We start from the raw sequence: 16,198 nt of genomic DNA, 5'->3' as shown, positions 1-16,198 counted from the left end.
TTAAGGCGTATTTCACCCCAGTGAGCATTCATTAGCAAACAGAAGGAGCATCCCTGGGCTGAGTTCAAAGTGCGGGGTGCTGATCTGGCGTTCAGAGCAGGTGGGGGCCAGAGAGGCCCCCGCAGAGGCGAGGGCAGGTGGGAGACCCCCTCAGTGGATGCTGTGAGCCACGTGTCCCTGGATGCCCCTGGGCCATGGGTCCCGCTCCCCTGTTTCCTAATCTCTCACCACGCCCTCCCCACTCTCCCACCACGGCCGCTGCCAGCTTCAGGCCAGGTCCATCCTGCTGGTGTCCAGCACGGCCCGGAGCCGTGTCCTGCTGCATGGCCGTGGGTAGTCTTTATTCCCGTCTGAGCCCCGGTTTTCTCATCTGCAATGTGGGATAAGTGCTGACCTCCTCTCTCGGGCCCCCTGTGCACGGCCTCCACGTGGGAGAGCACCTGTCACAGGGAAAGCAGCCTGGGCCCCGCCGCTCCTCCAGGGGAGGGAGCAGTGCGGGATGCCGGCTGTGACAGGCTGCGATGCACCGCACAGCTTTGGGCAATCGCTTGGTTGGGGTGGGGCCTCAGTCTTCCCCTCTGTAAAAAGGGGGGACGGGACCTTGCCCTGCTCACCCGAGCCAGTCCAGTCTGGCTGAAGGCCAAAGCCAGCTGTCTGCCGCTGGTTATTTTCCACCTACGACGTGGGAGTTCTGGCTGGGAGGAAGCAGCCCCTGCTGGGGAGCTCTCTTCCCCCTGCTGCTTCCTGCTCCTGGGTGACCACGAGGAAGGGCTCACAGCACGGCCCGTTTGGGCAGAGGAGGCCTGCGGCCGGCCCCTCCTGTTGTCCCCCAGCTGGCTCACAGAGTGAGCGCCCCTACCCCACCCCTGGGACCACCTGCCCCCTGCAGAGACAGCGTGCCCAGGAGGCCGAGAGTGAAACCTTGCAGCTTCCCTGGGTTCAAATCCCAGCATAGCCACTTATTCCCCTGGCAAGTGACTATCCCACGTCCTCATCTGCAAAGGGTGACACAGAGAGCACCTGCCCCGGGCGTTACCGTGTGCTGGGTGGGGGGCGGCCCGGCACGTGGCAAGCACTCCGTAAAGCTGGCAGCATCCCCAGGGTGTGCCTGACTCCCGCCTTGGGTGTTCTGGGCATTTCCATTGAGACCCTCGAGGGCAGGCCCACGGCTGATTCCAAAGGCCTAGCAGAGTCAGGGCGTGAAGCAGCAGTGGCCCACGAGTGAGGGTGGATGCAGGAGGGGATGCAGAGACTCCTGGGAAAACCAGGAATCTGTGATCCAACAGTGACAGCCCCGAGGCTCCTTGGGGTCCCTAGCCGTGACCTCCTTCACGGGGCTCCCAGCTGCAGGAGAGTGGGAGCGTGGGGGCAGAAGGCAGGCGTGCAGGTGCCACACGGTTGGGATGCTGGGAAGAACGTAGGCCTCTAAATTCAGCCCTTTCTCCTTTGCTTCTTCCTGGCCTGGAAGACTTTGTTGTGTTTGTTTGTTGACAAGGACAGTTCGCATGCTGTAAGGTGAACCACACGCATGACGTGTGCGGTTGAGTGGATTTGACTGTGGAGCACCTGTGTAGCCAGCACCCCCTTAGCACAGTTCCCCCGTGTCCCCTCACGTCTGTGCCCCTCACCCCCAGGCGGGTGCAGGTGGAGCCGGGCCTCCCCGTGTAGCTGTGTAGACGGGCAGTGCGCTGGGTGGTATGTTGTTAGGTGCAGAAACTCCACCTGGTGCTCGCCATCTGTGTGCAGGGGACGCTGAGTGTTTGCAGTTCAGGCCAGGCGTGAATCAGGCTGGCCCGGGTGCGTGTGGCTGCGGCCACCTGCTCTTCAGGGTAAAGGGGACCTGGGCAGCAGCAAGGGGCTCACCGACTAGCCCAGGCACTCCTGGGCCCAGCTGCTGGGGTGTGGCGGGGGAAGGAGACCATGGAAGAAGTGACACGTGGCTTCCTCCCATGTTGCTGCTGCTGTGCCCTCTCTTGGAGCTGTCCCTGGGGCTGGGGTCCCTGGGAGGCGTCCTGTTGTTTGGGGCAGTCGGGGCGCTTCCCAGAATCCTTTGCCACCCAGCAGGCTAAGGCGGCAAAGGTGGGAAGATGGGGTGTGGGGGCCCGTGGGTCTGGGTGCCCATCCCCTGCTGTGGGACCCTGCACCAGCCACAGCCCCTGGCTGACCTACTACTTCCTCCTCTGCCCAGAGTCCATAGTCCCTGTCGCAGGTCATCTTGATGGCCACACACAGAGCCTGGCACTGCCGACATGGCCCATGGTGGCTCTGAGGGTGTCCCATGACCTCTTGGTCTCCAGTATCTAAAATAATGTCCACTAGGTCAGAAGAGGTCTCTGGGGAGTTCTAGGAGGAGGCGCAGCCCCCAGAGGGTGCTACCTCCGGGGAGATGGCTGGGAGGGAGGAAGCCAGGGCCTAGTAACGCCTGCCTCCTGTGCTTTCCAGACCTGCCTTCCTCGCTGGAAGTTCTGTGTGAGTGACACCGAAAACAACCTGGGCTTTGCCCTGGGCCCCATGTTCGTCAAAGCGACCTTCGCTGAGGACAGCAAGAACATAGTAAGTGGCCCGTGACACAGGCGTGACGTCAGCCTGCAGGGCCCCTGTGCACCTGACGGTGCATGCTCTGGTCTGCTCGGGGCCTTTCCTGCCCCAAGGCTCATGCATCTGCCCCTCCCAGCGACCCTGCAAAGCAGTCACAGCCGGGTCCCCCTCTGGGTGCTGGGAAGACCCTGGGAGGTTGTGCGGACAGAGCAGCTCTGGCCTGGAGGGTGGGGCACGTGGCGGGCAGCTGGGCCCCAGCGCGGACCCTGCCGCAGATCCTCCCCTTGTCCGCAGCAGGGAGGCAGGGCTGTCCCTCCTGCAGGGGGCGGGAAGTGAGAATCTACCCAGTGACAAGGGCGCCTTCTCTGAATGGCCACTCCTGCTGCTGCAGTTTTGTGGTCTCCACCAAGTCAGCAATCGGCCTGGCATCTGTCGCACGGCCTGCCCGTGAGCGGCTGAGGCAGAGTGTGAGTCCGGGTCAGGCCCTCAGCTCTTGGCGCTCGCACTGCCCTGCCCTGCCCCTTCTCTGGAACCTTCCACCCTCTGGATTGGGCCTCCAGGCCTGCACTCTTCATCTCCTGCCTGGAGCTCGCATGTTTGAAACTGCTCCTCGCAACTCGACTCCTCTAGATGTAAAAACACACTACCTCTGTATATATTGCTTACTTATTTGAGAGATAACGAGAACTCCTGTGCACTGATTCACTTCCCGCACACCCACGCTGACTGACACGGGGCCAGGAGCTCAATCCAGGTCTCCTGTGCGGGTGGCAAGAGCCCAGTCACTTGCATGGCCAGAAGCCGAAGTCAGGAGCTGCACCCAGGATCCCAACCCAGGCGCTCTGATGTGGGCCGTCTTTCAAAAAAAAATTTATCCCTATCAATAAAAAATGTTTAAAGGCTTATTTTATTTATTTGAAAGGCAGAGTGACAGAGAAAGGGAGAGACAGAGTCAGAAGAGAGAGAGGTCTTCCATCCGCTGGTTCACTCCCCAAACGGCTGGGACAGCTGAGGCTGGGCCAAGCCAAAGCCAAGAACTTCTTCCGGGTCTCCCAAGTGGGTGCAGGGGCCCAAGCACTTGGGCCATCCTCTGCTGCTTTCCCAGGCATACTAGCTGGGAGCTGGATCGGCAGTGGAGCAGCCGGGACTCGAACCAGTGTTCTTAGGGTGTTGATGCTGCAGGAGGGGGCTTACCCCGCTGTGCCACAGCGCCGGCCCCAGATTTTGAAGGCTGTTCCATCAAAACGGATCCTGCGTTCTGATACATCTGGGTCTGGCTACGTATTCCAGCCTCAAAGAATCGCGGTGTGTGTCACCACGCTGAAGGCTCTGGACGGCGGTGGCGCCTTAGCCCAGCCCCGCAGTGCCTGAAGCGTGGCCCGGCCTCCACCCCGCAGGGGCAGGCCTCACTGGGTCCCATCTGTCTCCTCAGGCCAGTGAGATAATCCTGGAGATCAAAAAGGCGTTTGAGGAGAGCCTGAGCACCCTCAAGTGGATGGACGAAGACACCCGGAAATCAGCCAAGGAAAAGGCGAGGCCGCGGGGCGCCCGCGGGGCCGGGGGCAGCAGGCAGGGAGGGCGGCTGAGCCAAGGAGACCCCATCCTATCCAGCAAGCGCCCCGTGGGAGGGAGGGCGGCTGAGCCAAGGAGACCCCGTCCTATCCAGCAAGCACCCCATGGGAGGGAGGGGCAGCAGGCAGGCGCGGAGCCCACCCTGCTGAGCCTGCGGCGGCGAAGGCGGCAGTGCAGGGCCGGCACCGACTGGTGGAGCTGGGAGCGGCCGGCTTCATGCTGCTCTCAGGGGGCCCGAGGCTGGCCGGGATTCAGAAGGAGCACAGAGAGATCTCTTTCTTTCTTTTTTTAAGATTTAGAGTCACTGAGAGAGAGGGGGAAGGGGAGAGAGAGAGAGGTCTTCCATCCACTGGTTCACTCCCAAAATGGCTACAATGGTCAGAGCTGAGCCAATCCAAAGCCAGGAGCCGGGAGCCTCTTCTGGGACTCCCACACATGTGCAGGGGCCCAAGCACTTGGCCATCTTCCACCGCTTTCCCAAGCCATGGGCAGGGAGCTGGGTCGGAAGAGGAGCAGGCAGGGGCCCGGCCGGGCCAGCGTGGTGGCTGCTCACTCCCGCGTCTCCGCAGGCCGACGCCATCTACAACATGATAGGCTATCCCAGCTTCATCATGGACCCCAAGGAGCTGGACAAAGTCTTCAATGACGTGAGTGGCTTTCCCGCCCACCCTGTGCATTCCCAGTGCCCACCTGGGAAAGGGCCGAGGCGGGGCTGGGTGCGGACGGGATGCCGGGGGCAGTGTGGCTGTTACAGCATCACATGGTGACGTATGGTGGGACCCAGGGTGGAGCAGGCACGAGAAAGCCAATCTCTGACCTGTGGCGTCCTGGGGCAGCCTGAGACCTGGCATCCCTGGAGCCACCGCTGCCCAGGGTCCGGCCGCGAAACCAGAGCCCACGCAGGTGGCCATCGGCTCTGTTGCACGAGGGACAGTAATGGGAAACAGAGCCGGGAAGGGGCCAGGAGAACGGGTGGCCCTGAAACTGCAGAAGTGAAGTAGAATGGGGAGCCCCTCGGGCCGCCTGCTGCTGCCCCAAAGAAAGCTGGGGCTGTGCTTTTGACCTGGGGCTGTGCGTCCAGCCTGGCCCGGCCAGCAGGGGTGTTGCTTATCCTCCTGTCCCAGAGGACAAAGCTGGCCATCTTCTGTGGCTGGAATCTGTGCATTCAGGCAGGTACAGTAACCTAAGACCTAGGAATTTCCAAGTTACTTCTGTCCCACGAGACTCCTGCAGCGCCACCTAGGGGATGACAGACACACTGCAGGGGGTCATGCCAAGGGTCTGGGGCCCTGGGCTAGGCTGGGAGTGGGCCCTGGCAGGGGGAGGGCCGAGGAGAGAACCCACCTTGCATGGCCTTGTTTCTTCTCCCAGAAGCAGCTGCCAGCCTGGGGGTCTCTGATCCCGGGACCCCTCTCTCTTTTCCAGTACACTGCGGTGCCAGACCTCTACTTCGAGAACGCCATGCGGTTTTTCAACTTCTCGTGGAGGGTCACTGCCGACCAGCTCAGAAAAGCCCCCAACAGAGACCAGTGAGTCCCAGGGCCCTGCTGGGGTGGCGCTGGCTACCCAAGGTGGGATGTCCTAGCTGGGTTCGTCACACACCCACGGTGTGCTGGACACAGCTGGCCTGGGAGCTGTCTGGGGTGGAGATGGCCACCACCCTGCTGTTCAGATGGAGGGACCGAGGGCAAAGGGTGGCCACACTGACCCTGTGTCCCTAGCGCCCAACCTGGCCTCGGGGCTGAGCCAACCTGGCATCATGTCCCACTAGGAGCCCCTAGGCAGCGTCAGGCAGGGAGGTGGCCCTTGGTAGGGACGAGTGTCCCATGTTCCCCACCAACAGGAGGGGCGGTGCCTTGGGGACTAGTCCCCACAGAAGCCTGCAGAAGGTTCCAGATGCCCCACAGCTGTGGCTGCCAACCTCACTGTACATCAGAATCCTCTAGATTGAGAAACAGGCTCCCAGCCTCTACCCCAGACCTACCTACCTACCTACCTTTCTTTCTTTCTTTCTTTCTTTCTTCTTTAAGATTTATTTATTTATTTGAAAGTCAGAGTTACAGAGAGGCAGAGGCAGACAGAGAGAGAGAGGTCTTCCATCTGCTGGTTCACTCCCCAAATAGCCAGAGTTGGGCCAATCCAAAGCCAGGAGCCAGGAGCTTCTTCCCGGTCTCCCACGCAGGTGCAGGGACCCAAGCACTTAGGCCATGTTCTGCTGCTTTCCCAGGCCATAGCAGAGAGCTGGATTGGAAGTGGAGCAGCTGGGACTCCAACAGGTGTCCATAGGGAATGCCGGCACTGCAGGCAGCAGCTTTACCTGCTACACCACAGCGCCGGCCCCTACCCCAGACCTTCTTAAACCGGAGTAATTGAGAGGTGGGCATTTAGTGTGGGACAGCAGCATCCCATATCAGAGTGCCCACTCCAGACCTGCCTCCTCCACCGCCAACCCAGCTTCCTGCTGTGCACACCCTGGGAGGCTGGGTGATGGCTCAAGTACCAGGGCCCCTCCCACTCCCATGGAGACCTAGGCTGGTCCCAGCCTCCTGGCTTCCGCCTGCCCAAGCCCAGTGTCGTGGACATTTGGGAAATAAGCTGGCAAATGGAAGTGCACTCGTTCTCTCTCCCCCCCTCCCCGAATCCTTCCTCCCTCCCTTTTCCTCTCTCAGTGGGCCTGACAATGAAGGCATTCAAGTTAGAATTCTCTATTTTTACAAAAGCAGCCAGCCTCTGGGCCTCCATCACAGACCTCCTTAAATCAGAATAATCCAGAGGGACTCCTCGTGTCAGTTTTCCAGTCTTGGAAAAGTCAGCCCAGTACCAGGCCTCAGTCCGCTCCCTCTCTAAAACCATAAGGCTAAAACTCCAAACCACTTCCACTTGCCTCTGGCGCCCCCTCGTGGACAAACGTGCACCATTGCAAGTTTATCTGAAGTCCTTGATCTTACAGGTTCCTATTTAAATTTCCTTTCCTGCCCATTAATGCACCCATGATTGTTTGAAAGTAAATATGAGCCGGCGCCGTGGCTCAATAGGCTAATCCTCCGCCTTGTGGTGCCGGCACACCGGGTTCTAGTCCCGGTCGGGGCGCCGGATTCTGTCTCGGTTGCCCCTCTTCCAGTCCAGCTCTCTGCTGTGGCCCGGGAGTGCAGTGGAGGATGGCCCAGGTCCTTGGGCTCTGCACCCCATGGGAGACCAGGAGAAGCACCTGGCTCCTGCCTTCGGATCAGCGCGGTGCGCCGGCCGTGGTGCGCCGGCCGCAGCGCGCCAGCCGTGGTGGCCATTGGAGGGTGAACCAACAGCAAAGGAAGACCTTTCTCTCTCTCTCTGTCTCTCTCTCTCACTGTCCACTCTGCCTGTCAAAAAAAAAAAAAAGGAAAGAAAGTAAATATGATTGTGAAATTTTTATCTATCTTTCCGTGCCATTTGAGGCACCCTGAACCCACCTCCTTGGGGCTCACCTGGAGGACCCAGAGTGACTTTCTATGTTCTTGGGGAAAATACCATTTCCATCTCACTCCACTCCTCACTGACCCTTCCTCTCTGCAAAATTGAGAAGGTGGTGGGCGTTGGCACAGCCGCTTAATTTGCCGATTAGGACACTCTCATTCCATACTGGAGTGCCCAGTTCAAATCTGGGCTCTTCTGCTTCCGATCCAGCTGCCTGCTAATGCGCACCCTGGGAGGCAGCAGGTGATGGCTCAAGCCCCTGGTCCCTGCCGCTCATGGAGGAGACCTGGATTGAGTTCCTGGCTCCTGACTTTAGCCTGGCCCAGCCCTAGCTATTGCAGGCATTTGGGGAGTGAGCCAGCAGATAGAAGATTCTGTGTTTCTGCCCTTCAAATAAAATGAGAATAAATAAATTTTTTAAAATTTATAAAGATTTTTTAAATTAATTTTATTGAAAGGCAGAGTTTATAGAGAGATAGAGGGAGAAACAGAGAGAGAGAGAGAGAGAGAGATGCTGCAACCGCTGGCTCAGTCAGGGCTAGGCCAAGCCAAAGCGAGGAGCCAGGAGCTTCTTCCAGGTCTCCCACGTGGGTGCAGGGGCCCAACCCCTTGTGCCTTCCCAAGCACATTAGTAGGAGGCTGGGTTGGAAGTGGAGCAGCCAGGACTAGAACCGATGCCCACACAGGATGCCGTCACTGTAGGTTGTTGTCCTAACTAGCTGTGCCACAGAGCTGGCCCCAATAAAAAAATGTTTAAAAGTCATTGTGGGCCGGTGCCACGGCTCACTAGGCTAATCTTCCACCTGTGGCACTGGCACACCGGGTTCTAGTCCTGGTCGGGGCGCCGGTTTCTGTCCTGGTTGCTCCTCTTCCAGTCCGGCTCTCTGCTGTGGCCCGGGAAGGCAGTGGAGGATGGCCCAGGTCCTTGTCTTGCATTGTCTAACTCTGCCTGTCAAAAAAAAAAAAAAAAAGTCATTGTGAAGCCACATTACTGTACTATTTGTTTCAACCTTTCCTGTCTCAGCCATTCTTCACTCTTAAAAAATGATTGAGTTCTAAAAACAGTTATTGTTTCTATGGATTATATTGATTCTTATGGAAATGTGTAAGTTTTTATTTTTAAAGATGTATCTACTTCTTTGAAAGGCAGAGTTACAGAGATTGGAAGCTGAGCAGCTGGGATTTGAACCAGCGCTCATGTGGGTTGCTGCTGTCACAGGCAGAAGCCTGATCCACTGTGCTGCAAGCTAGCCCTGAGATTCATGGAAAATAATTATTTTCCCAAAAAAAGAATGAAAATAAAGATGCTTTTGCGAATTTCTTTAACGTCTGGCATCACAGAAGGCAGCTAGAATCTGCTGCCTGCCTCCACATTCCTTTGGTTGCAATGTGATTTTGAGATACATAAAGACACCTCTTAGATGTAAAAAAAAAAATGAATAAATAAAACCAAAAGAAAAAAGAAAAACCAGCTTATCTCACATTGATAGGTAGTTGGAAAAGAGATGGATTAAAAAAAAAAAGATTTATTTTGTTTATTTGAAAGGCAGAAAGAGGTCTATGGGGGGGAGACAGAGAGAGAGATCGTCCATTCACTAGTTCACTCTCCACATGGCTGTAACGGCCAGGGCTGGGCCAGGCCCAGGAGCCAGGAGCTTCTTCTGAGTCTCCCACATGGGTGCAGGGGCCCAAGCACTTGGGCCATCCTCTGCTGCTTTCCAGGCGCATTAGTAAGGAGCTGGATCAGAAGTGAAGTAGCCGGGACTCAAACTGGCATTCATATGGGATGCCAGTGTCGCAGGAGGAGGCCTTACCCCCCTGTGCCATAACGCCAGCCTCAAAGAGAGGGATTTTAGTAATCATTTCTGATTTTGTGCATATCCTTCTGATACTCCATCAAAACTCAACAAGTGGTAATTGCTTTAAAACATATATATTTGCTTAATTAGTTGAAAGGCAGAGTGACAGAAAGAGTGATACAGACAGGAAGAGAAAGAGAGAGATTTTCTATCCCCTGGTTGACTGATTCAATGACTACAATAGCTAGGGCTGGGCCAAGCTGCAACCAGGAGCCAGGAACTCCATCCTGGCCTCCCACGTGGGGGCAGGGGTGCAAGGACTCGGCCCAGCACCCACTGCCTCCCTAGGCGCATTAGCAGGACGCCGCCATGGAAGAGAGGAGCTGGGGCTGTAACTGGCGTGCTGACACGGGATGCCAGGTCACACAAGGCAGCTTAACCCACGGGGCCTCGCTGCCAGCCCCACGTGGTGACTTCTCAATGGTCGTTGCAACGTGAGCCTGAAACCCCACGCACAACTTTTCATACTCAGTGATGGCCACGTCCGGATCTTGTACCCAAGTGTGACTTTGTGACGGACGCATGCCTCGTTTGGAAGACGCGGCTCCCTGCGTTTTACAGATCTCCCTTCCTGAACGTAGTTCCCTGCTCTGTGCACCCTGGGAGGCAGCAGGTGCTGTCTCAAGTGGCTGGGTCCTTGCCACCCACAGGGGAGACCTGGATGGAGTGCCCAGCTCCTTGCATTTGGGGAGAGATCCAGCAGATGGCTGCTTGCCTTTCTCTCCCTCTCTCTTTCCCTCTCTCTCGCTCTCTCTCCCTCTCTCCCTCCCTCTCGCTCTCTCTCCCTCTCTCTCCCTCTCTCCCTCCCTCTCTCTCTCTCTCCCTCTCTCCCTCTCTCTCTCCCTCTCTCCCTCTCTCCCTCTCTCTCTCTCTCTCTCCCTCTCTCCCTCTCTCCCTCCCTCTCGCTCTCTCTCCCTCTCTCCCTCCCTCTCGCTCTCTCTCCCTCTCTCCCTCTCTCTCTCCCTCTCTCCCTCCCTCTCTCCCTCCCTCTCTCTCTCCCTCTCTCTCTCCTTCTCTCCCTCTCTCTCTCTCTCCCTCTCTCCCTCTCTCTCTCCCTCTTTCTCTCTCTCTCCTTCTCTCCCTCTCTCTCTCTCTCTCTCGCTCTCTCTCTCTCTCCTAAACAATGAAACATGTCCCAATGGTGTTTATGAAGAACGCAGCAGTGGCTTTCTGTGTCCCGCTCGGCCGCACAGCAGGACACTAGGCCAGGTGTAACACAGTGCACAGTGGGCTGCTTCGCCAAGGCTGGGCTGCCTTGCTCTGCCTAGCTCTGCCGTTGCTCTTGCACCACGCGTGTGAATGTCCACGCCATGGCAGAGACTCCGGCGCCCCAGTATTGTGATGAGAGCAGTTCTGCCTCCATGGGCCCCCCGAAAGGGTCTTGGGGTCCCCCATGGGGTGTCCACAAACCGCACTCTGAGAACAGCTGGTAGGCGCGCATCTCCCCGAGGCAGTGGCGCTGTCCGAGCCCCCGAACCGTGTTTATTCAGCTGATCCCTTCCTTGTAGACAGGCGCGTGGTCTCCAGTTTTCCCCTCTGAACACCACTGCCGCTTGTCCTTATCCCCGGGTGCACGTGGGCCTGGGGTCAGGAGCCCCGGCACGGACACTCACCGCACACTGCCCGCAGGTGGAGCATGACCCCGCCCATGGTGAACGCCTACTACTCGCCCACCAAGAACGAGATCGTGTTTCCGGCCGGGATCCTCCAGGCACCCTTCTACACCCGCTCCTCACCCAAGTACGCCGCTAATGACTTCCCGTCGCGACGCCTGCCCCACCCAGCCCAGCGCGGGGCCCACGGGGGCCCACAGGCCACTCACAGGCGACTCACAGGCGGGCCGCGCTGGCTTGGGAGCGGAGGGGCTCGGGTGGCAGGGAGGTTGCCGAGGAACCAGCTGTCGCACCCTGCCTTCCCTCCGGGGTGGGGGGGTCTCTGGGATGCGGGCACCTGCGCAGGCTGCTCGTGGGGGCGTGTCCTGCAGGCAAGAGCCCCCACTCGGGGAGACAGCCCTTCTCACAGTGCTTCCCGGGGAGCGGGGAGGGGGGGCACCATCTCAGGAGATCCAGGTCTGCCATCTGGGCCGCGGCGTCGACCCCTTCTGTCTGTTTACAGGTAGAAGGGCTCTGTGGTTCTGGGAGCACCCAGCGGGCACAGCAGACCCGGCCCAGCCTCCCCTTGGCTGCAGGGGCCACGCCCCTCAGGCCCCAGAGGACTTTGCTGCATCTCAGGCCCGGGAAGCGTGGGTCACTGACTGGGCCCAAGTTCACTGTCATGTCCCCCCTTCCAGGGCCCTGAACTTCGGTGGCATCGGCGTTGTCGTGGGCCACGAGCTGACTCATGCCTTTGACGATCAAGGTACAGGCTCTTTGGGGTTCCCGTCTGAGCGCCCCCAGCCTCCTGCCTTCTGCCCCCTTCCTGTCTAAGGGTCTTTGCTTTGGAGGTGCAAGGCTCGGAGCTCACACGTGGCCCTGCCACCTGCTGGGTGGACTCCAACCAGCCCTGTCATCTCTCAGGGCCGCCACTTCCTTCCTGTAAAATGGGTGGTCCCAAGCTCTTGGGGTGACTGTGAGGACTGTGAAATAGACAGGAGAGTGCCCGTTTATGGACGGGATCGGGGCTGCGGGTAGGGGTAGACAGTTCTCCACCGCTCCAGAAACTTCTGGGGTCCAGCCCCGGTTAGAGGAGGTGAAATCAGTGCCTCCCACCACTCAGTGTCTAGAACCTCCCCGTTTCCTCCTGCCTCGGGGACCCCCAGCCAGAGGCAGCCACCCGGAGGCCGGTCCTGTGCTGTGCTCTGGATGCTGCGAGCTCCGGGCTTCCTTGGCCGGTGCTGAATCAGCCCAGCCACGGGACCTTGCACCTGCCGGGGCCTCAGCCGGGTCGCTTCCTGCTGCTCCTGCAGCCTTCAGCCGGGCATCGCGTTCCCACGCTGGCGGGAGGAGGGGGGTAGGTGGACAGAGCCACTTCTTGCTGGAAAGATGGAGGAGCCGCAGGTGACGGCCACGCCCCTGCCCGCAGGGCGGGAGTACGACAAGGACGGGAACCTCCGGCCCTGGTGGAAGAACTCGTCCGTGGAAGCCTTCAAGCAGCAGACCGAGTGCATGGTGGAGCAGTACAGCAACTACAGCGTGAATGGGGAGCCCGTGAACGGCCGGCACACGCTCGGCGAGAACATCGCCGACAACGGGGGCCTCAAGGCGGCCTACCGGGTGAGTCCCGGCCCAGGGCGGGCTGCCGTTTGCCCCAGCCAGGCGAGGTCCCGTCACGGGGAACCTAGGGCGACCACAGCAGCCCCGGGAGCTCCAGTTCCCTCATCTGTGAATGGCGCAGCTGCGAGGGCTGCCTGAGGGCTCCCGACAGCGTGGCACGAAGGCCGACTGCTCCGCGCTCTGAGCCTGGCTGAGAGTCAGAAAAGGCGTCCGGCCGGGCCACCTGTAGAGCCCAGAGAGGAGGGTGGCCTCCCTCCTGGCCCTCCCCCATTGCCTATGGCGCCGGCTGAGCGCCAGCCCTGGTTTGTCCCCTTCCCCACCGCCAGGCCTACCAGAACTGGGTCAAGAGGAACGGGCCCGAGCACACCTTGCCCACCCTGGGCCTCACCAACGACCAGCTCTTCTTCCTGGGGTTTGCGCAGGTAAGAGCCCCAGAAAGGGCACAGGTGCAGGCGTGGCCCACCCTGGACGATCCAGGGGCTCCGTGGGCCGAAGGCGAGTCCCCCTCAGGTGGGACCACGCAAAGGACGTGGCCCTGGGCAGAGGCCAGCTTCCTGTGGCTGGGTTGAAGGAAGGGCCAGAGTGCTGACAGGATCCCCGTATCCTGTCGGCCAGGGGGCCAGGCGGCCAGGCGATCGCTAAGTCCCATCCTCACCTCAGGACACCCTGGCTGGGCCCTAGACAGTGCTGCCCAGGAATGGGAGGTTGGCTGGGTGCCTCGTTCTTGGTCGTGCCTGACGTGGGCAGACACGGCCAGGAGACACCTGCATTGGGGGTGCGTGTTCAGGGGATGCCACCCGGTCCTCCTGACTCCCCGGGACCTGGTGCCAGGCGGGAGGGGCTCACGCCACTCTGCGAGATGGGGGCAGCCTGGTGGCCTTAGGGCCCTGTGGTGACCCAAGCCTCTCCCCGTTGCCCCCCGCAAAGGTCTGGTGCTCAGTCCGCACGCCCGAGAGCTCCCACGAAGGCCTCATCACTGACCCACACAGCCCCTCCCGCTTCCGGGTCATCGGATCCCTCTCCAATTCCAAGGAGTTCTCGCAACACTTCCACTGTCCGCCGGGCTCGCCCATGAACCCTCACCATAAATGTGAAGTCTGGTGAGGGGTGGAGCACACAGCCACGACGGAGAAGGGAAGGGGCCGAGGACACGGCCGTCCCCTGCCCCTCGGCCACCCAGGGCCCCCTCCCTGCACTGGAGGGCTGCCACCAGGACGGGGTCCCCCAGCCTGAGACCCGCCCCCTGCGACGGCCTCATCAGCCCAGGCCCGCGTGCCAATGGCAGCAGGCATTTGGGCGACAGGCTGGTGGCACCCCATGCCGACAAGGGCAGTGTGACACAGCCCCTGCCCACTTCCAGCACCACAAATGCCACTGTGGCAAAGGCTTTAAAGATATATTTTTTGGGGAAATCATTTTTTTTTTACCATTGTGGCGTACACTGGAAATCTTCAGGGAAAAAAATGCATTTAAAACACTTTTTTTTAAAAAGGAGGGATTGGTATATTTATTATGATCTGTTTTCTAAGTAACCTGTGGACAAGGGAAGCCCCACTGACAGCCCCCCTCTGCCAGGCTGGGCTGTGGCAGGCACATCCCCCACCAGCCACTGAGCAGTCCCCACGGGCTCTCGTAGCCCCCAGGTCACCTGTGCAGATGGGAGGGGCTGGGGGGGGCACCAGCCCGGGGGCACTGCCTCTGCTCAGCTTGCCTGCCTCTGGCCCCCAGAGTCCCACAGTGGGAACCCCAGAAAGGAGAACCTGCTCCCCAAGAATGCAGCAGGGGCCCAATGGTTGCGGCACGGTGAGACCAGGTCTGGGCCCTTGGATGCAGTCTGGGGGTGTCCAGGCACCCCGGATCCAGCCCGCTCTTAAGAGCCCTGCAGACGGAAACGCCACCATTGGGTGTTCACAGCTGGCTCAGAGACGCCCTCTTCTGGTCTGTTGCTGCCTTGCAGCCCTCCCCAATCCCAGCCACTTTGGGGTCTGCCTTGTGGACCCTCCTCACCAGGGGAAGGAGCAAATATGATAAAGCTCTCATTCCCCACAAGGCCCAGACCCACCCGCTGAGCTCCGTCCTCCATCCCGGCCTGGACCTGGCTCCCAGGCCACTTTTCTAGTGCCTTAGCTGAGGCCACAGCCCCTGTCTCCAGAGGCCCCCTCAGTGGAACCCCCAAGTGTCCTGAACGGAACACAAGGCCATAACCCCACTCCCGGTGCCCACGAGCTGCGGCCTGCAGGGCAGTGGCGCCCGGTGCCAGGAGTTGGGGACCACTGCACGCATACCAGGCAGCCCCTGGGGTTGGGCGGGGACGGTCCTCCCAGCCACCAGACCACTCTCTTTTGGGGGCGCCCTTGGCCAGGGTGGGGCTGGGCGGGAAAGGCTCCCCGACACAGACCAGCCTGCAGTGTCAGGGCTATGGGAACTTCATCTGCTCCCCGAGGCACAGCTGCTGGTGAAATGTGGGTGCCTCCCACCCCCACTGCTATCCTAGGGTGGAGCAGGGAGTCAGAGGGGGCCCCAGCTTTTCCAGCCCCTCACCCAGGCAGCCAGAGCCTGCCTTGTCCAAGAGGAGCCAATGCTAGCTTGTCTTCTTGTCCCTGCTGGCCCGGGACAGCCCAGGCCTGAGGCGGGGGTGGTGGGCGTGGGCTGCAGAGGAAGCCCCTGGTCCCCTGGTCTCTTCAGAGTGGTGGACCATCAAGGTGGGCCTTTCCCTGCCCTGGGGGGCCTCTCTCTGCTCCCTCTCCCCCCACCCTTCTGCCTTCCTGTCTTCCTCCTGGAGCAAGGCAGTCCTGGCCGGAAGCAAGTGTCCCTCCCCGGGCTGGGGGTCCGCAGGGAGAGCACGGGCTGCACTCATTGCTTGGGGGCCCAGGGCAGAGGAGGGCTTGGGCCCAGCAGGGATGGAAGCAGAGGAGCACCCCATACTCCCACCAGCCCTGTCAGGCTTCGACAAAGGCTGAGGTGGGCAGGTGCACTCAGAGAGACCCGGCAGCCTCTGGGCCGGCTTCTCTGTGGGTGCCTGGCCGGAGGGTCTGGAGCTGCAAAATCTATTTTTTGTATTAATTATGTCTCGTGCTACTGTAGTTTGGGCGTGGCACTATTGTAATTGAAATAAAATACTTGTACTGAGGGCTATGCCTGTGCCTCGGAGTGTCTGTTCTTGGGGCGGGGAGTGGGGGGGAGGCGTCCTGTGGGGCCATGGCAGGCCCAGCGTCTGTCACCAAACCACAGCAGGAGCCTCCTCCCTCCAACCGCTGGCCTTTGACAGATTGTGCCACTCCCCTGCACCAGCAGCCGCTGCACACACCTGCCCAGCCTGCCCCCAGCTTCCCCTGCGGGAGCCCCTTTCTGCCCTTGAAAGCGAGCGAGCCTGTGCCTGCCTCGGCCTCTGGGTCCTGCTTGCCCTTGCTTTTGGAATGTGCCTCCCACGCATATCCCCCATTGCCAATGAGGCGTGCTTAGCCCGCCTGTGCCGCCTGTGCCTGCCCGGCCGGGGGCTGGGGGCTGGCTGCGTGGCCCCTCCTTGCAGGCCCCCAACAGTGTTCTGAAACAGGTGTTTTCTCAGCC

General features: G+C 60.0%; 1 protein-coding gene across 2 annotated transcripts in view; it reads left to right on the top strand.

Moving 5' to 3' along the window:
* Positions 1 to 15,759, top strand: part of ECE1 (endothelin converting enzyme 1) — a 108,579-nt gene extending 92,820 nt beyond the window's left edge. For both annotated transcript variants that reach the window (XM_062190580.1, XM_062190579.1), the window contains 9 exons: positions 2,443 to 2,553; positions 3,971 to 4,069; positions 4,680 to 4,757; positions 5,536 to 5,639; positions 11,049 to 11,159; positions 11,710 to 11,777; positions 12,441 to 12,631; positions 12,958 to 13,053; positions 13,559 to 15,759. In XM_062190580.1, the coding sequence (XP_062046564.1) occupies positions 2,443 to 2,553; positions 3,971 to 4,069; positions 4,680 to 4,757; positions 5,536 to 5,639; positions 11,049 to 11,159; positions 11,710 to 11,777; positions 12,441 to 12,631; positions 12,958 to 13,053; positions 13,559 to 13,735 (1,035 nt within the window). In that variant the 3' untranslated portion in view covers positions 13,736 to 15,759. The remainder of the gene's footprint in view (positions 1 to 2,442; positions 2,554 to 3,970; positions 4,070 to 4,679; positions 4,758 to 5,535; positions 5,640 to 11,048; positions 11,160 to 11,709; positions 11,778 to 12,440; positions 12,632 to 12,957; positions 13,054 to 13,558) is intronic.
* Positions 15,760 to 16,198: the final 439 nt, after the last annotated feature.

The sequence above is a fragment of the Lepus europaeus genome, chromosome 5 (genome assembly GCF_033115175.1).
Source record: "Lepus europaeus isolate LE1 chromosome 5, mLepTim1.pri, whole genome shotgun sequence".
NCBI classification, from domain to species: domain Eukaryota; kingdom Metazoa; phylum Chordata; class Mammalia; order Lagomorpha; family Leporidae; genus Lepus; species Lepus europaeus.
The sequence above is the reverse complement of the archived record's forward strand: the minus strand, read 5'-3'. Positions and strand labels throughout refer to the sequence as shown.